This window comes from Akebia trifoliata, chromosome 5 (genome assembly GCF_017979445.1).
Source record: "Akebia trifoliata isolate Shusen 1 chromosome 5, ASM1797944v1, whole genome shotgun sequence".
Taxonomy (NCBI): domain Eukaryota; kingdom Viridiplantae; phylum Streptophyta; class Magnoliopsida; order Ranunculales; family Lardizabalaceae; genus Akebia; species Akebia trifoliata.
Genome location: NC_141379.1, coordinates 31,354,681 through 31,378,783, shown reverse-complemented (window position 1 = coordinate 31,378,783; position 24,103 = coordinate 31,354,681). Strand labels below are relative to the sequence as shown.

General features: G+C 34.8%; 4 protein-coding genes across 6 annotated transcripts; 2 read left to right on the top strand and 2 right to left on the bottom strand.

Moving 5' to 3' along the window:
* Positions 1–888: 888 nt before the first annotated feature.
* Positions 889–4,754, top strand: AIP3 (ABI3-interacting protein 3). The gene is made up of 3 exons (XM_086443747.1): positions 889–1,045; positions 1,145–1,255; positions 4,280–4,754. The coding sequence occupies exons 1-3, from the start codon at positions 1,037–1,039 to the stop codon at positions 4,538–4,540; spliced, it is 381 nt and encodes a 126-aa protein (XP_086299873.1). The 5' UTR covers positions 889–1,036; the 3' UTR covers positions 4,541–4,754.
* Positions 4,755–6,545: 1,791 nt separating this feature from the next.
* LOC147402193 (DNA-directed RNA polymerase V subunit 7-like) lies at positions 6,546–9,593 on the bottom strand. 2 transcript variants are annotated; one of them, XM_086443746.1, is made up of 3 exons: positions 9,426–9,593; positions 7,384–7,449; positions 6,546–7,264 (listed from the first exon to the last, which is right to left on the bottom strand). In XM_086443746.1, exon 3 carries the CDS (start codon positions 7,251–7,253, stop codon positions 6,723–6,725), a length of 531 nt encoding a protein of 176 aa, XP_086299872.1. In that variant the 5' UTR covers positions 7,254–7,264; positions 7,384–7,449; positions 9,426–9,593; the 3' UTR covers positions 6,546–6,722. The 2 variants fall into 2 exon arrangements, with proteins under 2 accessions (XP_086299872.1, XP_086299871.1); XM_086443745.1 differs by lacking the exon at positions 7,384–7,449 and having other exon boundaries at positions 9,426–9,590.
* Positions 9,594–10,489: 896 nt separating this feature from the next.
* On the top strand, positions 10,490–16,929 carry LOC147402192 (CRM-domain containing factor CFM3A, chloroplastic/mitochondrial-like). Of its 2 annotated transcripts, none has more exons than XM_086443742.1 (6): positions 10,490–11,481; positions 13,071–13,554; positions 13,643–13,773; positions 14,731–15,048; positions 16,091–16,247; positions 16,357–16,929. In XM_086443742.1, the coding sequence occupies exons 1-6, from the start codon at positions 10,624–10,626 to the stop codon at positions 16,653–16,655; spliced, it is 2,247 nt and encodes a 748-aa protein (XP_086299868.1). In that variant the 5' UTR covers positions 10,490–10,623; the 3' UTR covers positions 16,656–16,929. The 2 variants fall into 2 exon arrangements, with proteins under 2 accessions (XP_086299868.1, XP_086299867.1); XM_086443741.1 differs by having other exon boundaries at positions 16,342–16,929.
* A 227-nt stretch (positions 16,930–17,156) lies between these two features.
* Positions 17,157–22,577, bottom strand: LOC147402191 (GABA transporter 1-like). The gene is made up of 7 exons (XM_086443743.1): positions 22,100–22,577; positions 20,319–20,441; positions 20,055–20,149; positions 19,783–19,969; positions 19,556–19,686; positions 19,211–19,426; positions 17,157–18,061 (listed from the first exon to the last, which is right to left on the bottom strand). The coding sequence occupies exons 1-7, from the start codon at positions 22,323–22,325 to the stop codon at positions 17,666–17,668; spliced, it is 1,374 nt and encodes a 457-aa protein (XP_086299869.1). The 5' UTR covers positions 22,326–22,577; the 3' UTR covers positions 17,157–17,665.
* Between the last annotated feature and the right edge of the window lie 1,526 nt (positions 22,578–24,103).

Below are 24,103 nucleotides of genomic sequence, written 5' to 3'. Positions count from 1 at the left end.
TTGTTTTTGGTATTTAATTCCTTTCAGTCATCAAGGCAGTTCTCTGCCTTTACGAGATTACGATTTGTAACGAAGAGATTGGACTCGTTGTATCTTGAAAATTCATTTGTAATCTTCGAACATTTTTATTTGAGAAGACAGCAAATAACGTTATTAAGAAAAAAAACAAGTTCAAAGTCTTTTATTTTCTTTTCATTATATTTTCAAATTCTAAACCAATATTTCCAACATGTTTTTATCCTTTGTAGGCAATATGAGTTTGTGGGGAAAAAAATCAAAGAATTTTTGGCCTAAAGTGGAAGATAACGGCAAGGACATTAGTCTGAAAAATATAAATAATAATAATAATTATTCCTCCAACTTACCTCTGCTCAACGATGCTCCATCTAAATAAGTACATCATCGTTGAAAAAAAAATAAAGAGAAACAATTTCCTTACTAAACTTAGTAAAGATTTTAAGCCTTATTAAGAGTCATTTTACTCAAATGGATTACCATATTGGCAATCCAACACAACCTTGTGGATTTCATGGAAAAATTCATTAAAATTTATTATTTTTTTCCTTTGTGTTTGATCAACGATTTTTAAAATGGATGGCTACCAAATTTTCACATAACTCCCAAATTTAAAATTAAAATTCAACAGTGAGAAAATAACTTTATTTTTAGAATTTTTTATTTTTTTCAAAGTTCACAAAATTTTATCCTCTACAACCCGGAAGCATCGGATCATGGTTTTGGATGTGACAAGTTGGGCCCAAAGACCCTTAGTGAGGGTGAAATCCTTACTAACTTAGTAAGACTAGTTGGACCAAAAAAAAATCAAAGGGTAGAAATAACATAGAAGAATTTGATGTGTACACATCAAACATTTTCATTGAAGATTGGGGTGAGTAAAGTAAAAGTTGGTCTGGCAATAAAATTTCTCTACTAACAAAGTAACAATGGGATCGATCCGTCTAACCAAACTGCGCACAGAGCCAATACACACGAGCTTTCTTCACCTATTCTGTAGTTGAAGCTCTGAATAAAAAAGATGCAGCAGGTAAGAACCCTACAAAAACCCTAATTTAGTTTTTTTTTACTTAGGTTTTTTGGATCTGAGATTTATTTATTTATCTATATTTAATGGTACGGTTTGAAGGGTGGAGGATCAGAGACGGAGGTGACATGGGAGGATCAGCAGAACATTAATCAGTTCGGAAGATTAAATAACAGATTTCACGAGCTTGAAGAAGAGATCAAGATTGCTAAGGTATCCCCATCAACTAAACTTTCCCTTTTTTAGTTCTTTGCGTTGTTCCTTACTTCTTGATTTTTCTTCACATTTTGAATCTAAACGAAGTAATATGTAATTATAAAGAAGAAAGTTGATCTCTTTGAAGGGTTTGGAGCTCAAACATTATAAAACTATGAGAAAGATTGATTGAACAAAGGTTAAGATAAATGAATGTATAGGAGAAGTAATTAGGTTTCATCTAGGCAATCTTTCTACTTATACAAATGATAGAGACATATAGAGAAGAGAGCGAGAATCAGAGAATGGTTTTAATTGATCTAGAGAATGAATATAATGACGTGCCTAGAGAGTTATTTGGTGTGTGAGAAATAATTCGTGAATGGGTATATGGCATAATTAAAGATCTATGTGCAAGAAATGTGATTGGTGTAAGAGTGAATGAAAAGGAGATAAATGGGTTTTACTTCAGGATCGGTTTTGAGTATATATTTGTTGGCTTTAGTTATAGATGAAATGACTACTCATATTCAAAAGCATGTACATCGGTGTGATATTTGTAAATGATGATGTAGTATTAGTTGATAAAAATAAAGAGGGAGTTAACATAAACTAGAATTATTGAGAGAGGTGTTGGAATCCAAGGGCTTTAAAATAAGTAGATCCTAGACTAAGTATGTGGAGTGCAAATTTAGTTCTGAAATCCATGAAGAATGTGTACGCGCAATTGTTGGTCTGAACATACCCTGAAGCAATCATTTTTGTTATCTCAAGTTTATTATATGTAATGATGGAGAGATTGAGGAAGGTGTTCTCTGTATAATTAAAAGTGAATAAGGCGTTTTAAGACTAATTATAATGGAGCTGAATGTTTTGGCGGTCAAGAAGCATCTTGTTAATAGATTGAGTGCAATTGATATGATGATGTTGAAATAAATGAGTTGGCTATAACAGATGGTAAACTAAGAGAAAGTACCTATCAAAAGTAAAAGATAAATTAAGAGAGTTAATTGGGATGGTTTGGACATGTTCAACGAAGACCGATTACAACCCTAGTTGGAAGAAATATACAAATTTAAGGTTCTAAAATAGTGAGAGGAAGGCTTAAAAGAATGTAAATTGAGATAGGAAGGCCAAATGCGGTTGTGGAAAAAATTGAATGGAGGAATATAATTCATTTAGTTGATCCTAAATCTTTGGGGTAAGTTTCGACGATGACACACACATAGACAAAAAAAAAAAAACACTATTTCCCTTAGGGAAGCATAACTAGGTCCCAAGTACCATTATTTTCAAGAGCTTAAAGCCTTCCTTCAAAGTATCTGGCCTACATTTAAAGAGGAGGCCACAATGGGATTTCGTTTCGTACATATATAGTAATGGATATATCACAACCTTACATAGGAAACTAGATTTTAAAAACAACAATGCTAGCGTAGAACCAACTTACTAAATGTGAGCTCAAATTAGACCATATCGCCTGAAAGTGCCAACTTAGCTAAGTTGGTAATGGAGTGTGGAGTATTGATCCCATGACCTAGGTTCAAACCTCTTGAACCCACCTTAACCACTTTGCTCACTTAGCAAATAAAAAATAGACCATATTGCCCCATTTCCCTATGGATTAACATTACTCTTGAAGTTGAAGCTTTCCACTACTTCGTTGGAGGTAGCCTCATACTTAGCTACTTCCTATCCTTTTTGAAATCAACCAAACCGATTCTTATTCCAATATCGTAAATGTGACCCCCACATGAACATACCAAGGAACCTCAAAGAAAGATTTGCAGACTCAAAACATTTATTTTTAAACCGATTTGCAGTGAAAAACTTGTACTTGTCCATGATCATCGAAGCCTTATCCCAAAGTTTCGGGATTGGATGAACGATCCTATTCCTCCATTCAATTAAGTGCAGAGGCACATCTTCTGTTATTGAAAGTGTGTTCATATCCGCTATCACTATTGTTTTTTTTTTTGAGAACGTGGGGTATTCCACACCCATTTTGGGATAGGACTAGTCCCTATGGAAATTTCCCAACATGCAATAAGGTAAATCAGGAGGTCACCCAGTTTTGAACACATGACTAGTGGGAGCAGATCCTTGTCACTAGTTTTACCATTGAGCCAACCCCGGGGTCCTTTCACTATTTCAATCCACAATCTTTTGGATATCTTCTCACTCTTTTAGCACCTTCAAGCACACCTAGGATGCTTCTAGTTAATGAGAACATACAAAAAAAGGGGGAAATTTTAGATGCTTATGTTGATGGCTGGTATCTCAGTTTGATTTATTTATTTTTGATAAATAACTGGGATATTATTAAATAATTAAGCAAGAACAAAGGCAAGAGATTCCCCTAAGCATTGCAAAGACAAACTACAAGCACAAGACCCCTCGCCTAAATGAATGAGTTAACATCATGAATCAATTCCCCACAATTAACTATGAAATCAGTCACTTTGATGCCACAAAACTCCTTAATCATCACTGGAGTACCAGGGTTTTCTTGCTATGTGGGACTGTTGTATGGCCATATCAGACTGTCCATCTGATAAATGTTTCTCTTCGGCTGCATGGTAATGTCCTCAACCATGTCATACTCTTTATTATTCAATTAGGGAGATCTGGTCTGTTGTTCCAGAAAAACTGGTGGTCCACTATGTGACCTTTCTGATTCTGTTGATTATGGCGTCTATGGTGAGGATTCTGAAGGTTTGAGAAGGCACAATTATCTACTATGGTTTCCTTTCTTTAAACTACTCTTAACTGGCATGATTCACTTGACAGAAAATATAAACTTTTCAAGCATGAGATATGAATGTGGTTTCATTAGTTTCTGGGTATTATGAAGATCTCAATCTATGAACTGTCTCCTTCCCCCAGTATACATATTATACCAAATACTATCACAATGGAAAACCCATTACTTCAATCAGTGAAGCAATGTGTTTATCAGCACTTTTTCCTCATTCATGTTCGTTTCTTTTGGTGTCTCTATACAGATGCATTTCAAAATTTTATATCGGCTGTTTTCTACAGGAAACAAATGAGAATTTGGAGGATGCAAGCAATGAGTTGATCCTCACGGACGAGGAAATGGTGAGGTTCCAGATAGGGGAGGTTTTTACTCATTTGCCAAGGGAAGAAGTAGAGAACAGGATAGAACAGATCAAAGAGGTGACGAGTAAGAACTTAGAGAAGCTGGAGGAAGAGAAGGAATCGGTGCTTGCCCAGATGGCCAAGCTAAAGCGGATTCTATATGGGAAGTTTAAGGACTCAATCAACTTGGAGGAGGAATAATTGGGTTTGTTTATTTTCCATTCACTCAAGTTTGTATGTTATTGTATGATTTTCTTTTGGAGGGTGAAGTGCTTTTTTGCAATAGATAGTGCGCAGTGGTCACTGAAAAGTGTTTTCTGGATTTGGAACACCATGGCTTATGTTTATCTTTATTGATGGTTTAGATTTTCAATTTCAAGGCTATATTCTATCAACGAAGTTCTAGTTATTTTGATGACAAGTTCATACATAGAACATTTCTGATCTACACATAATACATGAATTCAGGTCTATTCTGATTGTATGGGAAAATCAGCTGGAAAATGTATGTGCAGGTTTATGATGGCATGTTTTGTGGGGAAGTATTGTCTAACCTGACCACCCAAGAAATTGATTTTTTTCATAAGAGCAGGAACTGTCACAATGTATTCTCTCACAATTGCCCCTACCCCCAAAACTGAAGAACCAGCTACTTTTCAACAATTTCCTTGGTGCAATTTAACACAAGTAAACAGTTCAGTTTCGGAAAAATTGATTTTCCTAAGAAAATATTTTCTCCGTGATCTTATTACACTTGGAAGGGGCAAGAATAGTAATCTATATAGTTATGCTTTCTCTGCTATGAAGCCCATCGACACGGTTTTGGCATAAAAGTAGTGCTCTTTTGCCGTGTCTAGAAGCTCTTTGAATTAATGTTGTGTAAGTGGTGTTTTGTAATATTCATAATATTGTTTTTTTTTTTTTTTTTGGTAGGTAAGGATATTTTATTCAAGGGTGTACATGATTGTAGATAATCCATTTTCTCTGGGAAATTAATTTTCTAAGAAAATGTCCCAATAAAGTCGTCTTCCTTATAGAATTGCTAGTGTTTGATTGCACTTAGAAAAATGTCAGACTAACTTATATTTTGGGGTGGGGGTAGCCATGAGAAAATAACATTAGGATTTTCACAAGAAAAACCATTTTTCCAAGGGGTTGAAAATTGTTTTTGTCGTATACCTACAAATTGTATTTTCTTGGGAATAACATTTTCTCCAGACCTTAAAAGAGGTCTAATGATAAAATGACTCCAAAGAGAAAAAAAATACTTGGTTTGTACTTGGTTGACATGGAAAGTGCACAAAATCGTAGATTTTTACCTTGCATATCCCGAAGAAAAAGAATTATGATTCTGTGCGCTTGCCATGTCAATTGAGTACAGACAAAATGGTTTTTTTCCTGTCAGAAAATCATGATTCTTAAATTTGTGGCAATCCTTTGGCATGTTCGATATACAAAGTTGGCTTATTGGCATGCCTTTGGACGGACCCTTGACATGTAAGACCAATTGTTCAGGCACTTTGGAAGTTTGTACCTAGAGAAAGTATGGTTATACATTGTCATTCCTTATAGGTATTGTCATCGATCACTACTGCACATCACCAAATCATATCTTGGCAGCAAGAATCACTTGCTTGGTTTAATGGATGAGGATCTGACTGTTCTCCAAATTTAACTATCAAGTTGTTGGAAGTTCAGTTTTAACTGATTGAATTTGCTCTTTTCTCTAATTGTCCCGTTTGATGACTCACTTCCTTTGGCATTTGAACATCAAATAACCCTGTTGATTATTTCAATACGGGTGGCCATAGTATACAATTAAATCTGATATGTTTTTAAGAATTAAAACTGATTGGTGGCTGTGAGATTAATGATGGGAGTAAGAGAAGTTATGCTGTTACATCGGGCCATAACAAGAATGATTGGAAGAACAACCAATGGTGAGTTTGGAGTTTGAATCGTGTGGGTAAAATAATAAGAAAAATAGTAACAGGCTCCGTTGCTTAGTCATTTACCATTCATAACAGCAATTATTGAGGTTTCAAGAAATTGTATATATATATATATATATTTCTATCGATTGAAATTTTGTCAAGATGAAATCTTGACCGATACCTCAGATAGATTCTTTTTAGAATCCGTATCTGTCCAATTTTAGAGGGATGAAAGGAAAGAGATGGTTTACTTCTAATGCACTGTCGCAACGTTCCAAGCAACTAAAATTACTCCATTAAGCTGTGAGAAACTGAGAGTTTCAAATCCAAGATTCTATCCAAATCATAGAAAAACATCTAAAGGTTCCCAGCTAAACATATAAACATCAAGGCTGTCGGTGGGCACAACCGCCTCTCTATTTCAGATACTCAACCTGAGAAGATGAACACTATGAAATGGGTCCAAGAAAGTCACCCTCCAAGCTGCCCAAAATTTGAAATTCCCTGTCAGTCTCAATCCATTTTGTCCCAAGTACCATAAACCGAACCTCCACATCCTTCTCTATCTTCGAAAGTTTGTCGTTCATGAAAACTGGATTCTCGCCTGTTACATAGTGATAATCTGGCATTTTCTGAGCAGCGAGAAATACCTTTTGAATGGGACCGGAACTCAGGAAAACCCCTTGTTTCATGATCTTGTTTATAACTCCTGTTAAGATCTCTCCCCTAAAGGGTTTGAAAGTGATACATTTGAAGACAACTGGGAAGAGAACGTCCCCAGATTGCTGCCTCACCTTCCCTTCACCTATGCTCTCCAAAGTGGTTAGAGCAATAAAATAACCATGATCTTTGGTGGCCTTCCGACCTGCGATGTCCTCCAATAGGCGAATGATGATGGACCTCTGAAGCATCAGTCCTTTCCCATCCAGATTTTCTGGAGGGATCACTACATTCCAGGGCAATTCTACCTTGAGATACATATTTGTTATATCTGTCACATGATCCAAAAAAAAAGTAATAGCAGGTAAGTTTAGTCTTAACACTCGAAAAATTTTCCCAATCAGAGTGCATGAAACAACATAAATCTATTGGGATCCAACAGTCTCTTACTCTTGCTTTTGGGGATTGTTGAAAAAAAAATACAAGTGTTCAGGTCGACAGAGTTCGTTGATGTAACTGCAATGTTTTCCAGACATTTTTGGGACACAACCAAGATTTAATTAATCAATATTGTGTTCAAGTAAATTAAAACACCCACATTTTTGTAATTTCTATACTATGCATATAGTTTCAATACGATATTTACTTGGAAGTGCTTTCTATGCATGTTATTGTATTTATGTATAGTATATATCTTCTACTTTTTTATTTCCCGATAGACAAGTGGGTTAGAGATTAGTAACTAATGGGTGAAAATGGTCTTTGAACCCAAAAATACATCTGGCAACTATTTAGACTCCACAAGTCACTTGCACACCCAACCTTAGAAAAAAAATCTACATTTTAGGTATTTTTAAATTCTTACCAGTTGCACCCAACAAACCATTTCCCATCCTTTCTTTCTCTGTTTTTTGTTGAAGGACAAAGAAGAAGCTTTCTCTTTATTTTTCTTTGTTGAAGGAAAAAAATCTCCTCAATGAAAGTCTCCTCTTTCTCAAAGTCTATTCTATAATAGAAGCATAAGCTGGGGCTCGACCAGACCTTTAATCCACCAATAGCTTATAATGGATTGAGTTGCATAGTGCCACCCAAGCACTTAACTCCCACTCTTTATTAGTGAATGTGCATGCATGCACATTGACCATCCTTAGGAATGGCCACCAAACCCTCAATTTCCTACAAATAAATCTCCCCTAAACTAACAAAGGATGAGGACTCTTTCTTTCTCTTGTTGAAGGGAAGGAATACAACTTTTTTTTCTTTGGGTGTGCAGTCACACCAATGGAGTACACGGGGATGTTTTAAGTGTTGGGGTGCAATTGGTTCTAGGTGGTAATGTCATCCTAATTCTGAAGAAACCAACGTTGCATGAACATTGTTCATCCCTTCAATTTTACTCACTGACACAAAAGTTGGTGAATTTTTCAAAAATTAGTCAAATAGGCCAATCGATTTAAGGATTTATTTTTTAAATAAGAACTAGTCGATGAATCGGAGATTTGCCATTTAATCACCAAATCATGGCTCCCCCCCGCGCAATATAAGGGTTTCAACAATATTTTTTTTTCTAGAACCTTTCCAAATTTGAACTCTGCCTCTCTAAAAAGTTGATCTTTTTTGCAACCTCAATTTTTTTCCTAAAAACCCAGCATCTTCAACCTTCATTCTTATACTTCAACTGAACTTGTATTGAATATTCTTTTATTTTTCAAAATAAGAACCGTGATTTTTCCTTAAAAACCAATCGCCTTCAACCTCTAAGGTACAATTTTTACCCTTCAACCTCAAGATTCTATCTTCTTCAACCTTCAAAGCTCAAGAACAAAAACAAAGTCTTTAGAGAAGTTGAATATAATGGGTTTTCAGGAAGAACCCAAAATTATCATAATCCCTAAAATTTCACCAAATGGCTACTACTACATTTTGATGAATATGTTCGTTTCTCATTCATCTAAGGAAATGGCAAAGATTTTACTCAGGTTTCCAACTTAGAACCTTCACCTTTATAATTTCGTAGTGAAGAAAAATCAGTCTTCACCAATCATATAACATGCATGTATGCATCTCATCCTAAACCCTAAAAATCTTTCTTTTATTGTATTATCCGTTGACATTGAAGATCATTACAACATATATATAATAGATTGTCTCCTTTTGACCTTCTCCACCACTGCGAACTCTCAAGAATCAACTTCGCAACTCTTAGGAGAAACAGAAAAAGAAAATCACAAATCAATGCAGCAACACTAGCAGATCAGATCAGAAAACAACATCACATCAACAAAAACAACAAAAATCCTTAAAATATCACCAGCATATTCACATTAACAAACCCTAAAAAAGGGAGACGGACATTAACATCAAATACTTCTTGGATTGGAAGATCTACAGACCTGTGTAATTCGAATCAACAGATATGAAATCCAAACTGAAACCCTAATGGAGAACAAAGATTGATTGATTGAGAGAGAGAGAGAGAGAGAGGAACTCACCGGAACTGTAGATCCGGTGTCCTCTAAGATAGATTTCAGTCCGGGAGGATCACCGAATTTCGGTGACTCCAACGGAGAGTGATCGGAGACGAGGATCAACTTGACGGAAGCCGGAAGCAGCACAGAGAGCAAGGCGACGAAGAAGAGTGTGATTGAGTGAGTTTTTTATAGTCTTTTTTTTACTGGGCAGACCCCAAACTAAACCAAAAAACCCAAGTGCTATTTACATTTTCGCCCTTCAAAGTTGAGAAATATCCCAATCTCTCTAAACCTTCGTTTTTAAAGAAAGTTATTATTGGCACCCCAACTTTCACTTATTATACCCTAATTATAAATAAAGATGGATAAATTACCAAATCGTGCGTTGAATAATGTAATATTTCAATTTCGGTACACTATTAATTTTAATTCCCAAAACATGTTTTTCAATGTGTTTGTCACTTTTATAATCAACGATCTCACTGATAATTACTGACGAGCTCACCATTAATATAAACAATTGCTATTGCCACACCAATTTTTACAAATGACTCACAAATTCTTATGTAAATTATCAAAGAATTACACACAATTGATGTGTTGTTAGTAAAAGTTGGTGTGACAATAGTAATTTTTTAATATATCAAGAATATTTGATTTTAACATAACTTGCGATATCATTGATAATTTAACAGTGAGATTGTTATTAAAAAATGACTATCTCACTGGAAAACATGTTTTGGGAATTAAAATGATTAATGCATCGAAATTAGAATTTTGCCATAAGTTGCACACGTTCATGAAAATTTCTCAATAAAAAAAAAAGTAAACAGTGAGAATAAGTAAAAGTTGGGGTGTTGATAGAAGTTATCTTATGTTTTGAGATTTTATATGAGCCTAATGATATTTGTAAACATCTACCATTGAAATTGTTTGTACAAAAGGGTAATAATGTTGAGATGATAATTAGAACCAAATCTTTATATTATGTTTGAATGGTGTGTTTTAATCTTTAATTGGGGTGTGATAAATAATTTAAGAAATTGGACAATATAAGCTCTCTTTTTAAACCATGTCACAGAGAGAGAGAGAGAAGGTACTTCACAGTTTACACCCCAAACAAAGCACATAAACCCTTCAAATTCAAAAACCTTCGCAGTTTTTCAGCACAGAAGCCTTCATTTTACTATAATTCACTTAATCTCGTGTAGATTATTTGATGCCTCTTGTACCTAGTTTCCGAATCTATCCAACAATCTTATTGGATTTGTTTAGGATCTCCTTCTCAAGGTTCTACGGCTCTCGCCTGCAAATTTCGAGGTATGCATCATCATTCCCCTCCAAAAAACAAAATTTGTATGTAAATCAGACCACAATCAACTCAGATTCCATTACTGAACAATTCCCACTAAGGAAATCCGATTCTGTGCAAAAACCCCCGAATGACAAATGGCATTTTGCCAAAGAAACATCCATTTCTCAATCTACCTCTAATGGTGGATTCTTGAGTAATAATTGGATCGAAAAATGGAACGAAACTATCGGACCGAGACTTCCGAAACAACCACAAGCCTTATTGGATTACCAATATGGCGGTGGTGTTTCAAGTGAAGACGATGAGAGTTGTAGTACAATGGTGAGGATTGTGGAGAAAATGAAGAAATATGGATTTGTTGATGAGGTGAGTGAGAGGAAGGAGAAAATGCCTGAGAAAGGATCGGTGGAAGATATTTTTTACATTGAAGAAGGAATATTACCGAATTCACAAGGTGGGTTTTCGGGAGAATCTCCGTTAGGATTTGAAAATGGTTTTGGAGGTGATGGGAATGTTGAGTTTCCATTGAAGAAACCATTGAGGAGGACTTCTTTAGCTGAGTTGACACTTTCGGAGTTGGGGTTGAGGAGGCTGAGGCATTTAACATTTCAGACTAAGCAGAGAATAAAGATCGGAGGTGCGGGTATTACTCAGGCAATAGTGGATTTGGTTCACGAGAAGTGGAAGACGTCGGAGGTGGTGAAGCTCAAATGTGAGGACGCTTCTTCACTTAACATGATGATTATGCATGAGATATTGGAGGTCAGATTTTTGCTGAAATCAATCACTTTTTTTTTTCCTAGCTTCATTCTATGTTTCTGTCTAGCTTGAGAAATTGGTAATCTTATAGATGAGGATGATTCCAAGTTGTAATCATATTGTTATACTCATTCCACTTTAAAAATAGTGAACAATTGTAATACATCCACACCCTCTTTTCTTAAAATAAATTTTCCTAGCATCATTGGTAAAGTAGATGCTTAGTTTTTTTGTTTTTTTCCGTATCCCCACCTGTGAACTTCAAAGTTTAGAAAAGCTACAAAGAAAACTGAGAAACATCCAACATTAGTTTTGGGTTGCAACTTGCAACCTTGTTTTAACAGGAAGTTCTTTTGGAAAAAATTCAATGACCTCTGTTGTGATTCTCTTCTAAGCATACTTACTTATTACATTCTCACACCAAAGAATGCAAGTGAGTGAAGTGGACTTTGTGTCATTGATATCTTTCACTAAATCTTTGTTAAAATGTCGGAGTATCTGAGCAAAAATAGTAGTCCTTTCTAGTCTCCTTAATGCATTTTAGGGTTCAAGAAAAATCTTACATGTCTTACAATGAAGGTTGTTCTTGCAAGGTTTAAAATTTCTTTTCAGAAGAATGTTTAGGAAAAACTCAAAATGGAATTTCTGAAACATTCAATTTTTTTGAAATATTCCGAAGCATTCATACAAACCAGCATTTTAGTGATAAATATTGTAAACAAGCATATTTAGGTTATAAAATAACTCTTACAACTAGGTTTGTCAAGTTTATCATACGTTTTTTTTTACATTGATACACATCTATAAATCCATTTATCTCCCAAAAATCTGTTATTTTTCTTCCAAAAGTCTATTTTGTTCTTACTTCTTACAGTTTAAAGGTTGAAGGAGAGAGAATCCCAAGGCTAAAACTACAGTTCTGTAGGAAGGACTAATTTCTTTGTCAATCGGCTGCTACTCAACATTTTAATAGTTACTTATTTGGAGATTTGCTGGAAAATAACCTAGTGCACTGCATGCTCAGCAGCTGAGGCAGTTATTCTTCTTGGGCATCACTGTGGCATCAAGGTGTCTCAGATTATTCGGGCAACAAATTAAAATAGAAATGAAAGATCATGTCTTAATTGCACTTTTTTTTTCCTTTGGGATGGTGGGATCCAAAGATTCCATCCAAAGTTAACTTTTCATTTTGATTGCCACTTGAAATAAAATTCTTACTCTTGATAATATCGTCTTGAGAGGCATTGTTACAGTAAATAATTTGTTCCCTTTACAAAACTAGAGGGGAAGATGTCCATTATATTCTTATGCATAGTTCTTTTGCGGCAAAAATTGTCTCATTTTCTTTTTTTGTTCAATATTCTTGTACTCTTATCTCGTGATTGTTCCAATCTTGGCGGTCCATGTGTGTCTCAACGAAGGAAAGGATTTTATGGAGTTTGACTTCTTTTGCAGTCTGTTGAGCCATTTAGAGAGAAAGTAATAATCATTTCCTTGAAGGGAGAGGTCAATCCATGAAGTGATCATTAGTGCTATAGGAAATCTTTTAAATATTCTCTATTTGCTGATATGGATTCTTCTATGCTGTTCAGAGAAAAACTGGTGGGTTGGTGATATGGAGGTCTGGCACTTCTGTTTCTTTATACAGAGGAGTGAGCTACAAGTTTCCTTCAATGCAACAAGCAAGGAAACTAAATCATACCAGTGATATCAACTCTTGTGTAACAGCTATTTACAGAAATAGTAGGGAATCCATAGAACGTGACTCTGATGGTGATGCACAATTGGCTCAAGGAACCTTGTTATCTATCAAAGGGACAAAAGAAGTGGAATCAACGTCAGAAATCAAGCTTGAAAATGAAATTGACAAGCTATTAGATGGTCTAGGGCCACGGTATACAGATTGGCCAGGATGTGATCCATTACCTGTGGATGCTGATTTGCTCCCTGGTGTCGTTCCAGATTACAAACCTCCCTTTAGAATACTTCCTTATGGAGTGAGATCTGCTCTTGGTCTCAAGGAAGCGACAGCTCTAAGAAGGCTTGCAAGATTTCTGCCCCCACATTTTGCCCTTGGTATGCATATTGGGTTACTTTATATATTTATTAATATTCAAGTCTTGTTTTCCCTTGAATTGTGATCTAAACTTTTTTTCATTTGAAGGGAGAAGTAGACAACACCAGGGGTTGGCGATGGCCATTATCAAATTGTGGGAAAGAAGTTCAATTGCAAAGATTGCACTGAAGCACGGCGTGCAACTTAGTATTAGCAAGAGAATGGCTGCAGATATCAAAGTAATTTAATCATAATTCAGTACGTCGTATAGGGAATTTATTCTTATTCAATCTAATATGGAATATGGCTTAGTCACCAAGAATCAATTACAATGCACTCAGCTTTCTGACCAAGTCAACACCTGTTTGTGTTTGATATGGCTTTCCAATATATAAATATTTTATTTAATAGTGCGAGTTATAAAATGCTGCCTAGTTGACTTCTAATGTCACTTCCATCTCTTTCATGTCATCACCACATGTCCACTTTTAGCCTCATTAAGGCTAACTTATATAAAAAAGAACCACACAAAACCCATTTTTGTACAAAGCTGAAGCTTTTACATAGAGGGAGAGAGATGAATATTGAAGCTGTAATAAAATATTGCACACCATATCAAAGAGAAAAACAAAGAAACCCATTTCGAAATCCTTTCTCAAAATACAAAATTCCTACTCAGAATTTCTTCGAGACTATTATTCCAACTTATGCTGAGACTCAGTTTTCCTTCTTTCTCTTATAGAGCTCTCAGTTGAATTGGAAAGTTTCGAGACAAACTTTTCTTGACTGTGTAACATTCGTCATTATCAAATCCTTGTCCCAAAATTTTGGGGGCCTTGGCTGAACGAATCATATTCTTCCATTCAATTTTATCTAAACCCATGTGATCTGTTAATTCAAGTTTTCATATCTGCTCTTACTACATTAGTCAACTCCTTTTTTAATCTTCCTCTCACTCTTTTAGAACCTTCAACTTGCATGCTTCTTTTAACTAGGACTGTTATCGGTCTTTGTTACTAATGACCTAATCATCTCGATCAATTTTCCCTTAGTTTATCTCATGTATGCACATGTAAACTCTTGCTCTTGTGAGTTTTTGAGTAGAAGTGCATTTTATTTAATTTTTTTTGTTTGTAAATCACGATTTCAGAATCTGAATTCGATATTTGATTAAATCTTTTGGCCATTGAATGCAGAAACTGACTGGAGGCATACTTCTTTCTAGAAACAAAGACTACATTGTCTTCTACAGAGGGAAGAACTTCTTGTCTTCGGATGTTACAGAGGCATTATTAGAAAGGGAGAGGTTATTGAAGGCCCTTCAAGATGAAATGGAGCAAACACAATTGAGAGCCTCGTCCTTGATTATTCCAAGTGTTGAAACAACTGAGGAATCTTGTACTGCAGATATATTTGGCGAAACTCTAGAAGCGGATGCCCGATGGGGAGAAAGACTAGAAGATGGTGATAGAGAGATCATGATGAGAGCTACAGAAGAAGCAAAAATTGCTCTTGTAAGTTCATCTAACTTGGAATTCTTTGGTGAACATTAAATGTCTAGAGTATTTGATAATGCTTTTAAAAACACTTTACATGCTTCACATTTATGTAAGAAAGCTTGGTAAACCTTTTTCATAAGAGTTTTAAGTACCCCAAAAATCTCTCAATCGCAAGGTAATGAAAATTTTCTTTGGTGAACTTGATCCCAGGGATTTTCCTTAACCTGCCAAATGGTTTATGAGTGGTATAGCTTTAAATGTGGCCAAAATCTACCTTGGTTGATGGCTATAACCATCTCTGTCATATTCTTTTGGGAATTAAAAAATGAATAATGATGAATGCACGCGGTAAGTGTGTATCCTGAAGAAAAAGATCTATGGTTCTGTGCCCTTGCCACGTCAATCACGTACAGACCGCATGTGATTTACTGCATGCATTCTTCACGACTCTTAAAAAAACTTGCTCAATCTTTTAGAAATGAGGGTTGTGATCTTCTGGGGGGTTAATCTTGAGAGCTGCTATTGGCACCCGAACTTTTACTTATCACACCCCAATTAAAATATATATATATATACATAAACAAAATAAGTCAATGGGTGAGAATAAATAAAAGTAAGGGTACCAATAGAAACTCTCGTTTGCTTTCTTTTTTTTAAAGATTTTGTTAGATTTAGGATTTCATATGGGCCTAATCCTAATTGTGTTATGATGCTTTGTTTTGTTGGAGTAATAACTTGAACCAAATTTTTGTAATGTTTGGATGGTATGTTTTAATCTTTAATTAGGGTGTGGTTAATAATTTAAGGAATTGGGGTGTAATAAGTAAAAGTTGTGGAGCCAATAGCAGCTCTCTTAATTTTTTAACCTAGAGGGCCTTCTATTCTGAATATTCAAGCTATTGGAAGCTTTTTTCATGTTCCTTGCTATGATTATACTTTTAAAGGTTTGCTTAAAATTTGAGTATTTTGTGCATTAAATATTGTAGTTCATCTCGTGTCCATGGGTTTTCTAATCTATGATATCCTTGCTTGAATTTCTGGAACTTTTTTGTAACAGAGAGAACATAAAGTTATGGAAGCAGAGAAGGTTTTAGCTAAGGTGGAGATATTCTTAACGCCTGTGGAATGGCCAACAAATCCAGAGAGTATAAATGACAAGGAGAGGTCTATTTTTCGCCAAATCGGTTTGAGAATGAAAGCTTTTGTATTCCTTGGTAACTACTTAAACCACCCCCCCCCCCCCCCCCACCACACACACACACACACACACACACACAAAAATTGTTTGAATTGCTTTCCTTGAATTAGGAGGAAATGTTTCAGGGAAGCGGGGAGTCTTTGATGGTACAATAGAGAACATGCATTTGCATTGGAAGTACAGGGAACTGGTTAAGGTTATTGTGAAGTTTAAAACTTTTGACCAAGTCAGGTACATTGCATCATCACTGGAGGTTGAAAGTGGGGGCATCTTGGTTTCAGTAGACAAAGTTTCCAAAGGGTTCGTCATTATTGTATTTCGAGGGAAGGACTATCAGCGGCCTCGTTCATTAAGACCCATTGATCTTTCGAGAAAAAGTAAGGCATTGACACACTCAATTGAGCTTCAAAGGAGTGAGGAATAGCATGTGAAACTGGATTCTGCATATTATACTGTAGATGAAGATACAGGAAATGGATTTGGAGAATCCAGAGGCTTTTAAACCATATGGATTCATGGAACTTAATGCACAAAGCACCAAAGCTTATGAAGCCAAGACAGTAAGACAATTTCCACAATTCGAACCAAGTGCGAGCACCTTTGCTAAAGCCAAAGTTTTGAATTCTTCTCCTCAGCAATTGCTAAGGAGAAGCTTTGTAAATAGTCCTTAATCAATGAAAATTAGTAGCTTTAGTCAATATGTTTGCATCTTATAAAAATTTCCTTTAAATTTGGTTGGTATGTGTCGATTGCCAAACCACAACACATGAAATTTCTAGTTCTGAAAATTCTAAAAAGAAGGCAAAGTATTTCAAGAATTAATTCTGAAGAAATAGAAAAGAAGGATGTGTAGTTAAGTGAAGAAATCGATATCCATGTGCTTCACGTGTGCTTTGGAAATAACTATAAACAAACTCAGAACCTCTTGGAAAGAAAAATGGCAATGATACTAGAGTTGGTCCGAGTCTTGTTACATGGTACAAAGGATTTACTAACCGAAACAAATGGGTATCCTCTCCAACAAAGATTGCCAAACAAAGACCAAAAGTAAACAGTTACCCCCTTCACTGACCTATATGTTACAACAACGGGTGCAAATTGCTATATTTCTCAAATATTTGTAAAACACATTTCTTTAAATCTATCGAATATTTTGTTTAAATACAGATGATGAATACAGTACAATCTGACCGGTATAGAACTCCATCATATTTTGTTTAAATACAGATAATGAATACAGTACAATCTGACTGGTATAGAACTCCATCTATGTTTGTGAAGAATATGATAAGTTTAACGCCACAGCATCCTTTAAGGGTTGACCTCGTCTGCAAACTTCACCATCTATGAACAGCACCTTTACCTCTCTGCATCATTTTGCTTTGTACGTGATTTGAGACCAAGCTTTATAGAACTCTATTTGATTCACAAGACTTACATATCGTAAAAGAACTTGTAAGTCTTAACATCATTTATGATGAATTTGATTGCACCAATGCAACCCAATACTGCAACAACAGAGAACCAAGTCGCAATGGAGATGTTAAGCACCTGTACTGAACATCGGAACCTTGTGTTCTTGGGCATTCTCCCAGCTTTCAGAAAGGCTAAAGAAGGGAATACAAAGTCTAGAGGAGTGAACCCAATAGCTCCACAGATGGAAACAAAATCTCCAAAGAAAGGCAATGCTGCGGCAATCGTTGTAATAAGAACCATGTAACCCGACGTAAGAACAAGGCGTACGAGATAATTTCTGAAGGGAAAGTGGCCGCTTGTTTTATCAGACAGCATTTTTTCCTCAATGTAAGCATAAGTTGGCCTGCAGTATATCTAAATAAAGGCTATGTAATTAGATGGACAATTCAAGTTAGTAGATTGGGCTTGAGACGAGATTAAAAACATAGACGCTGATGCTCTTTTACCAAACATACATGTAAAAAGTCCTACTCTCGGGAGTACAACTTCGCGAATCAAACATACCCTTAATATGCTTGGCAATATGCAAAAACATGCTGATATCACAGGTCTCGTAAATAAGAGTTAAAACAACAGTAGAAGTGCCATGTCAGACACCTTGTATCTGTTGGAAACTGACAATTGTGTCTTTGATCTTTTACATCAATCAGCAATGAGATAAATGCATAGTGGGTAGATTAAATTGCAAGAAAATTTACAAACAGTGATGCAAAAAAAAATTACAAAAATTGTATTCAAATGTTACTATTATAATGAGAGAAAGCGGAGTAGAAGTGGTCTGACACCAAACTATGAATGACCAAACATGCCCCCCACTTTTATATTTAAATTTAATATAATCAGGGTCATTTTAATAAAAAAGCTAAAAAATTGCGACTCACATCTCTAGAATCAAATGGCTTAGTTTTCAAAATTACAAAAGTATTCTATTTTTACTATTTAATCTACAAAAAATCCTTTAACCAATATTTTAAATTAGAAATAAGCCCTTTAGACACGTGTGTTTGCACATGCCACCTTCTGGTATAATATAATGTAAGAGTACATTATCTGGAATTTTGGGAAAGAAAATCATCCAACTGGTTATCAGTATGACTATTATTATAATAAAAATTACTTTTTTTTTGTGGAATATACTGAATTGTTTTTGGCATCATATGTTAGGTGTTCCATTAAATTTAAATATTATAGATCTAAATAATGGGCTCAGTGCATATTAATATTACCATTTTTATACTTTTTTTATCATTTTATTTTTCCCTTTTTTATTTGAGCCAAAGTTGATATCACATATCGAAAGCATCCTCCTTCCCCATCCTTTTTTTTCCATATAATTAAATGAATTTATCTTTTTCAGAATTAGAAATATAACATTAAAAAATATCATGAGGGTTGCATATGGCATTAAGCTTTTAACCAGCTCAATCTCATAAACCTTTTACTTCACTAATATTACTAAAGGAGAGAAAATTATCTTGATAAATTACAGAGGTAAAAAACTACCTGAAAACATCCTGAGATCTGAATCACTGCAAATATGTTAGCCATAACAATGGTCCATTCTGGAATCATGAGAGAAGCCAAGATATAGGGTTGAACTTCTGATCCAAACGCCCAGTAACCACTGAAAGCTAATTGCCAATAAGTCAAAACAATGATCCCATATGCCGCTGATACACCTTTATACATATTCTTCCTTGCAGGTTCCCTCACCGTATTCTGTTAAGTTAAAAAAAATCAAAAACATTGTGTTAGCCCACAATTATAACCATCTCAATAAGAGCGACAATGTTACAGCTTGTATTGTTCAATTTATCATAAAAAAAATCGATATAAAAATATTTTTACCTGTATTTCTGGAAGCATTGCATCTCCAAATGAAAATGCAATTGTTCCTAAAGCATTGAAGGCTTTGAATATCTTAGCAGAAGAGCTTCCATTTAATCCATAGCTAATTGACTTCCTATCGATCTTTTTCCCTACAAAGACAAGAAAGATTTAAAGTGAAGCTTAACCAAAGGAGACATTCCAACAAAACAGAAAATAATAATAATAATAAAGCATCTCAAGCTTACCATTATAGATAGTCACACCTATGGTTGTACCAGCAAAGCCGATTGTGCTGAAAGTGCACAATGCGTTTACCCATCGCAGTGAGTGGATGTCAGGGAGCTGTGACAGAAGCAACTCAAAGGCCCCAAAGAAAATAATGAATTTCTGCAATGTTAAGGTTCCATCCGTGTTGCAGTATTTGTAAACTGCCTGAAAAAAGGTAAGACCGGAAAAAGATTACTAGTCTCTGGTCAACGTGTGAAGCATAGAGAAAGATTTCACCATATATACCAACCTTTAGGCTGCTTCCTGCAGCAATATGGATGGCGATGTTATTGCCCAAAGAAGCTACCTGTTGAAAGAATGTAATAGACCAGTAACCCCAAGACCCTTCAAAGATTTGAGAAAAAGGAGAACAAATCAAGAAGAAAACAGTGAGAACATAAGCAGAACAAGAACAATATGGGTATGGTTTGTCATCCGATTTTGTTACAGATTAGATGCGATGAAAGGTCGTATATATAATTAAGGAAAAAGTTTGAACTGAAGTAATACCAACCAAATATACTCTTTCCAAGTTGTCGATATGTGGTTTGTTTTTCTCCATTCCACCTCCACAGAGATGCAATCAAAAGACTAGAATACCATGTAGCTAATGTTCCAGCCACCAAACTACTAACACCTGAAACCAAGCAAGGAATATTAGATTTTGAAGAACATTCCAAAAGTTCAAAAGAGAGTGAAGACACATTCTACATGCACATGCAGCATCCAAATCTAAATAAGAAATGTGCAGGTTCGAACATCAAAATTATGACTCCTTTACTACAGGTGTATCTTTTATGAATTATGGCCTCTTCCCAGGTACGAAACTACAGTTTTGGTGGATGTTTAATGAGGAACTAGCGTCTAATGGGCAGAGCTTTTGCAATCCAAAATTCTAACCCGAGATTCAATGAGTGATGGGAAATGAAATTCTAGAGCTTTTGCAATCTCAAAACAGAAAAAAGATACAAAATTCTAACCCAAGATTCAAACAAGGGTTGGGAAATGAACTTCTAATTGAGCAAAATATCAAATTAGCTAACCAATTTTTCAATTTTTTTTTTTAAAGAAACTCTACAAATATTTCACAGTTGGAAGTTTTTCCTCTACTTAGTATGATGGGGCACAACATTAGAATGCCTTGAAATATTTTTTCCCCATTCAAATTCTTGAGAATTGGAACCAATGGTACCAGTGTAAGTTTTTTTTTTTTTTTTCTTCACTTTCAAAGTACGATGGGGCACACCATTATGACTTGAAATAATTTTTTTTTCCCATTCAATTCTTGAGAGCCAGAGCCGAAGGGTACCCGTGATTCTTGGTTGTTCTGGTTCCACTTAATTTAGAATCAAAACCGAAAAAATATAATGCTTATGGTTTTAATTACCTTATGAACCGAATCATAACCAACCCATTGACACCCCTAGATGCATGTATTCCTCATTTAATGGCATTACTTAAGTATTTATGTGAATATTCATCATTATCATCGAAGTCTTATCCCAAAGATTTAGTGTCAACTAAATTAGCCCTATCCTGTATTCAATTCCGTCTGGATCCACGTCTTCTGTTATTGAAAGTGTGTTCATATCCTCTTTCAAAATCTAAATTTACATTCTTTTGGGTCTTCCACTCACTCTTTTAGTACCTTCAACTTACATGTTCCTTTTAACTGGGGAAGGCATCGGCCGTCTAAACCATCTCGATTGACTCTCTCAATTTATCGATTTTCTCTTAGTTGTTGTACGAATAATTTTAATAAAAGTTTATATAAAATAATAAATAATTATCACAAATAAGTATGGTATTTCATTGATGGTTGTAAACTAAACTAAGTATAAACTCTGTAGTTAACAAAGAAAAGCAAACATTCCCAAAAATATAGGAGATATCTCTTTTCTCCCTCCTATGAAATAAACTTGAAATCTTAGAAGACAATTTTAGCCTTCAAAAGTACTTAGCACTTGAATCTCTAATGAAGCAAGGGGTAAATTTGAGAAGAAAAATAAGCGGCTTAAACTTAAATTTGCTCTTGTTCTTGGTTCACTTAATATAGAAACCTAAGTTTTAAAACTGATCCACTCTACTTGAAAATTGGCCCAGTCGAGTCAACTCAATTGAGTTTTGAAATAACTCGGAAGCAAAATTTGTTTGACACAACCAACTCATTGAGTTTTAAAACATTTATAAAATTACAGAATTTCCTTAAAAGTTAAAACAGATCAAAATTTCACTATTTCAAAGAAAAACACAAAGATCTCTCATTAAAACCTAAAAATTTAGATAGAATTTTACCAATAGGCCAACCGAGAGAGGCGAGAGCGAATGGCAATGGCGCGTAAGCAGCTGGTGTGGCGATCGTCGTAGCGACATGGAACGCTGCGTGCTTCCACGTTCCTCTCCCTCCATGAAGAGAAGAAGAATCCCGTCCTCTTTCATCTTCTGAAACCCTAGGAATCTTTATCGATTCGGTTCTGTGTTTCTCTGTTGTTTCTGTTTCTGGTGGATTCTTAGAATCCATTTTAGTTCTTTTCTGCTACTTCTACTGCTTCAGATTGTGAGAAATGAAGAAGAGAGTCCATTAATGGCGCTTAGGGTTTTGTTTTCTTTGACTTTGATGCAGAGAGTTGATTTTTCCACACGTTAACGACGATGGAAGTTTGGAAGCACGGCAATTCCGTTGACTATTTGGACTGTTCGACACCGTTTCAAATAAAACATGACGGGACGGTGTTAACGTCTTAACGGCCAGGGTTAACAGAAATAGAATTTCAAGTGTGCCCTTAGGGCTCATGTTAAAGTGCATTAAATACACTTTAGGTTCTGAATTTTGGCTCGAAACTGTCCCATAATTTTTATTTTTACGAAAAATACCCCCCTTTGCATATTCCCAACTTATATATATATTTAAGGGAAAATTACTTAGAACCCTCGGAGAGGGACTTCTTTCTAAATAGTCCCTAAGTTTTCAACGAATGAATGCTCCATAATCATTTGAACTCATTGTTTTCATCTAAAAATTGGATTTTTGACATCTCAATCAAATTTCGGAGATTCCATTCTATCAAAAAGGATTTAAGAAAGAAGGAAAAATCATTTTCAAGGATTTTTTCAAATATTTTGAGGATGTACGTAAAAAATTAAGATTTTTTCAATTTTTTTTTTAATTTTTAGATGAAAATCAATCAATAATGATTATTTTGGGTTGAAATCATTTAAACAAGTCATTAACTCAAGTTTTTAGTTAATCTTTCCATGTAATTTAGTTGGAAAAAACTTGAAAATGAGTAGGTTTTACTAATGTCGAGTTCACCACTTTTTACTAAAAAAAACGATGAACTCAATAGTAATTAAAAAAAGTATTGAGTTCAAGAGTAAAAATTATGAACTCAACGGTACAAAAGACCATTAAGAAAGAAAAAGTTTTACTAAATGTCCTGTCAAGTTAAAGCGTGCATTCATCATGACTCTAATTTTATTCATGATGGCAAAAATTATAATTACCATACAACAATAAAGCCTTATCACAAACATTTGGGATCTAGTCCTTCCGAGTTCATATTTTTTTCATTATCTCCATCTATATATTTTTTCCCCTTTCCCTCTTTTATAGGACTTTTAGTTTAAACATTTCTTTAGATTGAAGTTGTGCTTAGCCTTCGTTGAGCTTTTACAGATCACCTCAGTCGACTTTCTCTAGATTATCTCCTAGTAAAGCTACTTTTATATTTTTTTTTTCAAATATGTTCATTTATAATTTGATTTTTCCAATCACTTAAGTAATCTATATTAGAATTATCATATTTGTTGCTCTTAATTTATTAATGTGAAGTTACTTGACCATTCAGTTCCATAACAATTCTAGTTAAGACATGATTTCAAATCTCGTTTGAAATTAAGATGACTAGGTTGAGTCATCTTGGTATTATTCATCAACGAGACAAATTTAGATGGTGTCTTTGGCTTCACAAAATCCCACGAGAAAAACGAGATGACTCGCACAATATTTTTGAAAAATCTCAGTCGTGTTATTTAGAAATTTGTATATTTTGATTAAAATAATTAATTTTTGAAACATAAATATTTATTATCCAATAAAAATATGATTTCATGACTAAACATTTTCTAATCTACCTTATTTTATAAAAATTAATTATAAATATTTTTATATAAATATATATAAATAAATAATTGTAAATCGAGTAAAATGATTTATTGCATACGAGACAATTACTCGTCCAATATAACTCAATTGCATCTTTGAACAAGACGAGATGAGACATCAAATCAAGATTTGAA

Bases quoted from the DNA above. Each gene is read 5' to 3' on its own strand.
- LOC147402191 (XM_086443743.1), bottom strand. From the start codon at position 22,325: ATGGATTCTAAGAATCCACCAGAAACAGAAACAACAGAGAAACACAGA. The intron at 20,442-22,099 runs GTAAAATTCTAT...GCTTGGTTTCAG, and splicing joins CTCTCTCGGTTGGCCTATTG to GTGTTAGTAGTTTGGTGGCT. The intron at 19,970-20,054 runs GTTGGTATATAT...ACCTTTTTTCAG, and splicing joins CTGCAGGAAGCAGCCTAAAG to GCAGTTTACAAATACTGCAA.
- LOC147402193 (XM_086443746.1), bottom strand. From the start codon at position 7,253: ATGTATCTCAAGGTAGAATTGCCCTGGAATGTAGTGATCCCTCCAGAA.
- LOC147402192 (XM_086443741.1), top strand. From the start codon at position 10,624: ATGCCTCTTGTACCTAGTTTCCGAATCTATCCAACAATCTTATTGGAT. The intron at 13,555-13,642 runs GTATGCATATTG...TTTCATTTGAAG, and splicing joins GCCCCCACATTTTGCCCTTG to GGAGAAGTAGACAACACCAG. The intron at 16,248-16,341 runs GTAACTACTTAA...TCCTTGAATTAG, and splicing joins GAAAGCTTTTGTATTCCTTG to GAGGAAATGTTTCAGGGAAG.
- AIP3 (XM_086443747.1), top strand. The intron at 1,256-4,279 runs GTATCCCCATCA...TGTTTTCTACAG, and splicing joins AAGAGATCAAGATTGCTAAG to GAAACAAATGAGAATTTGGA.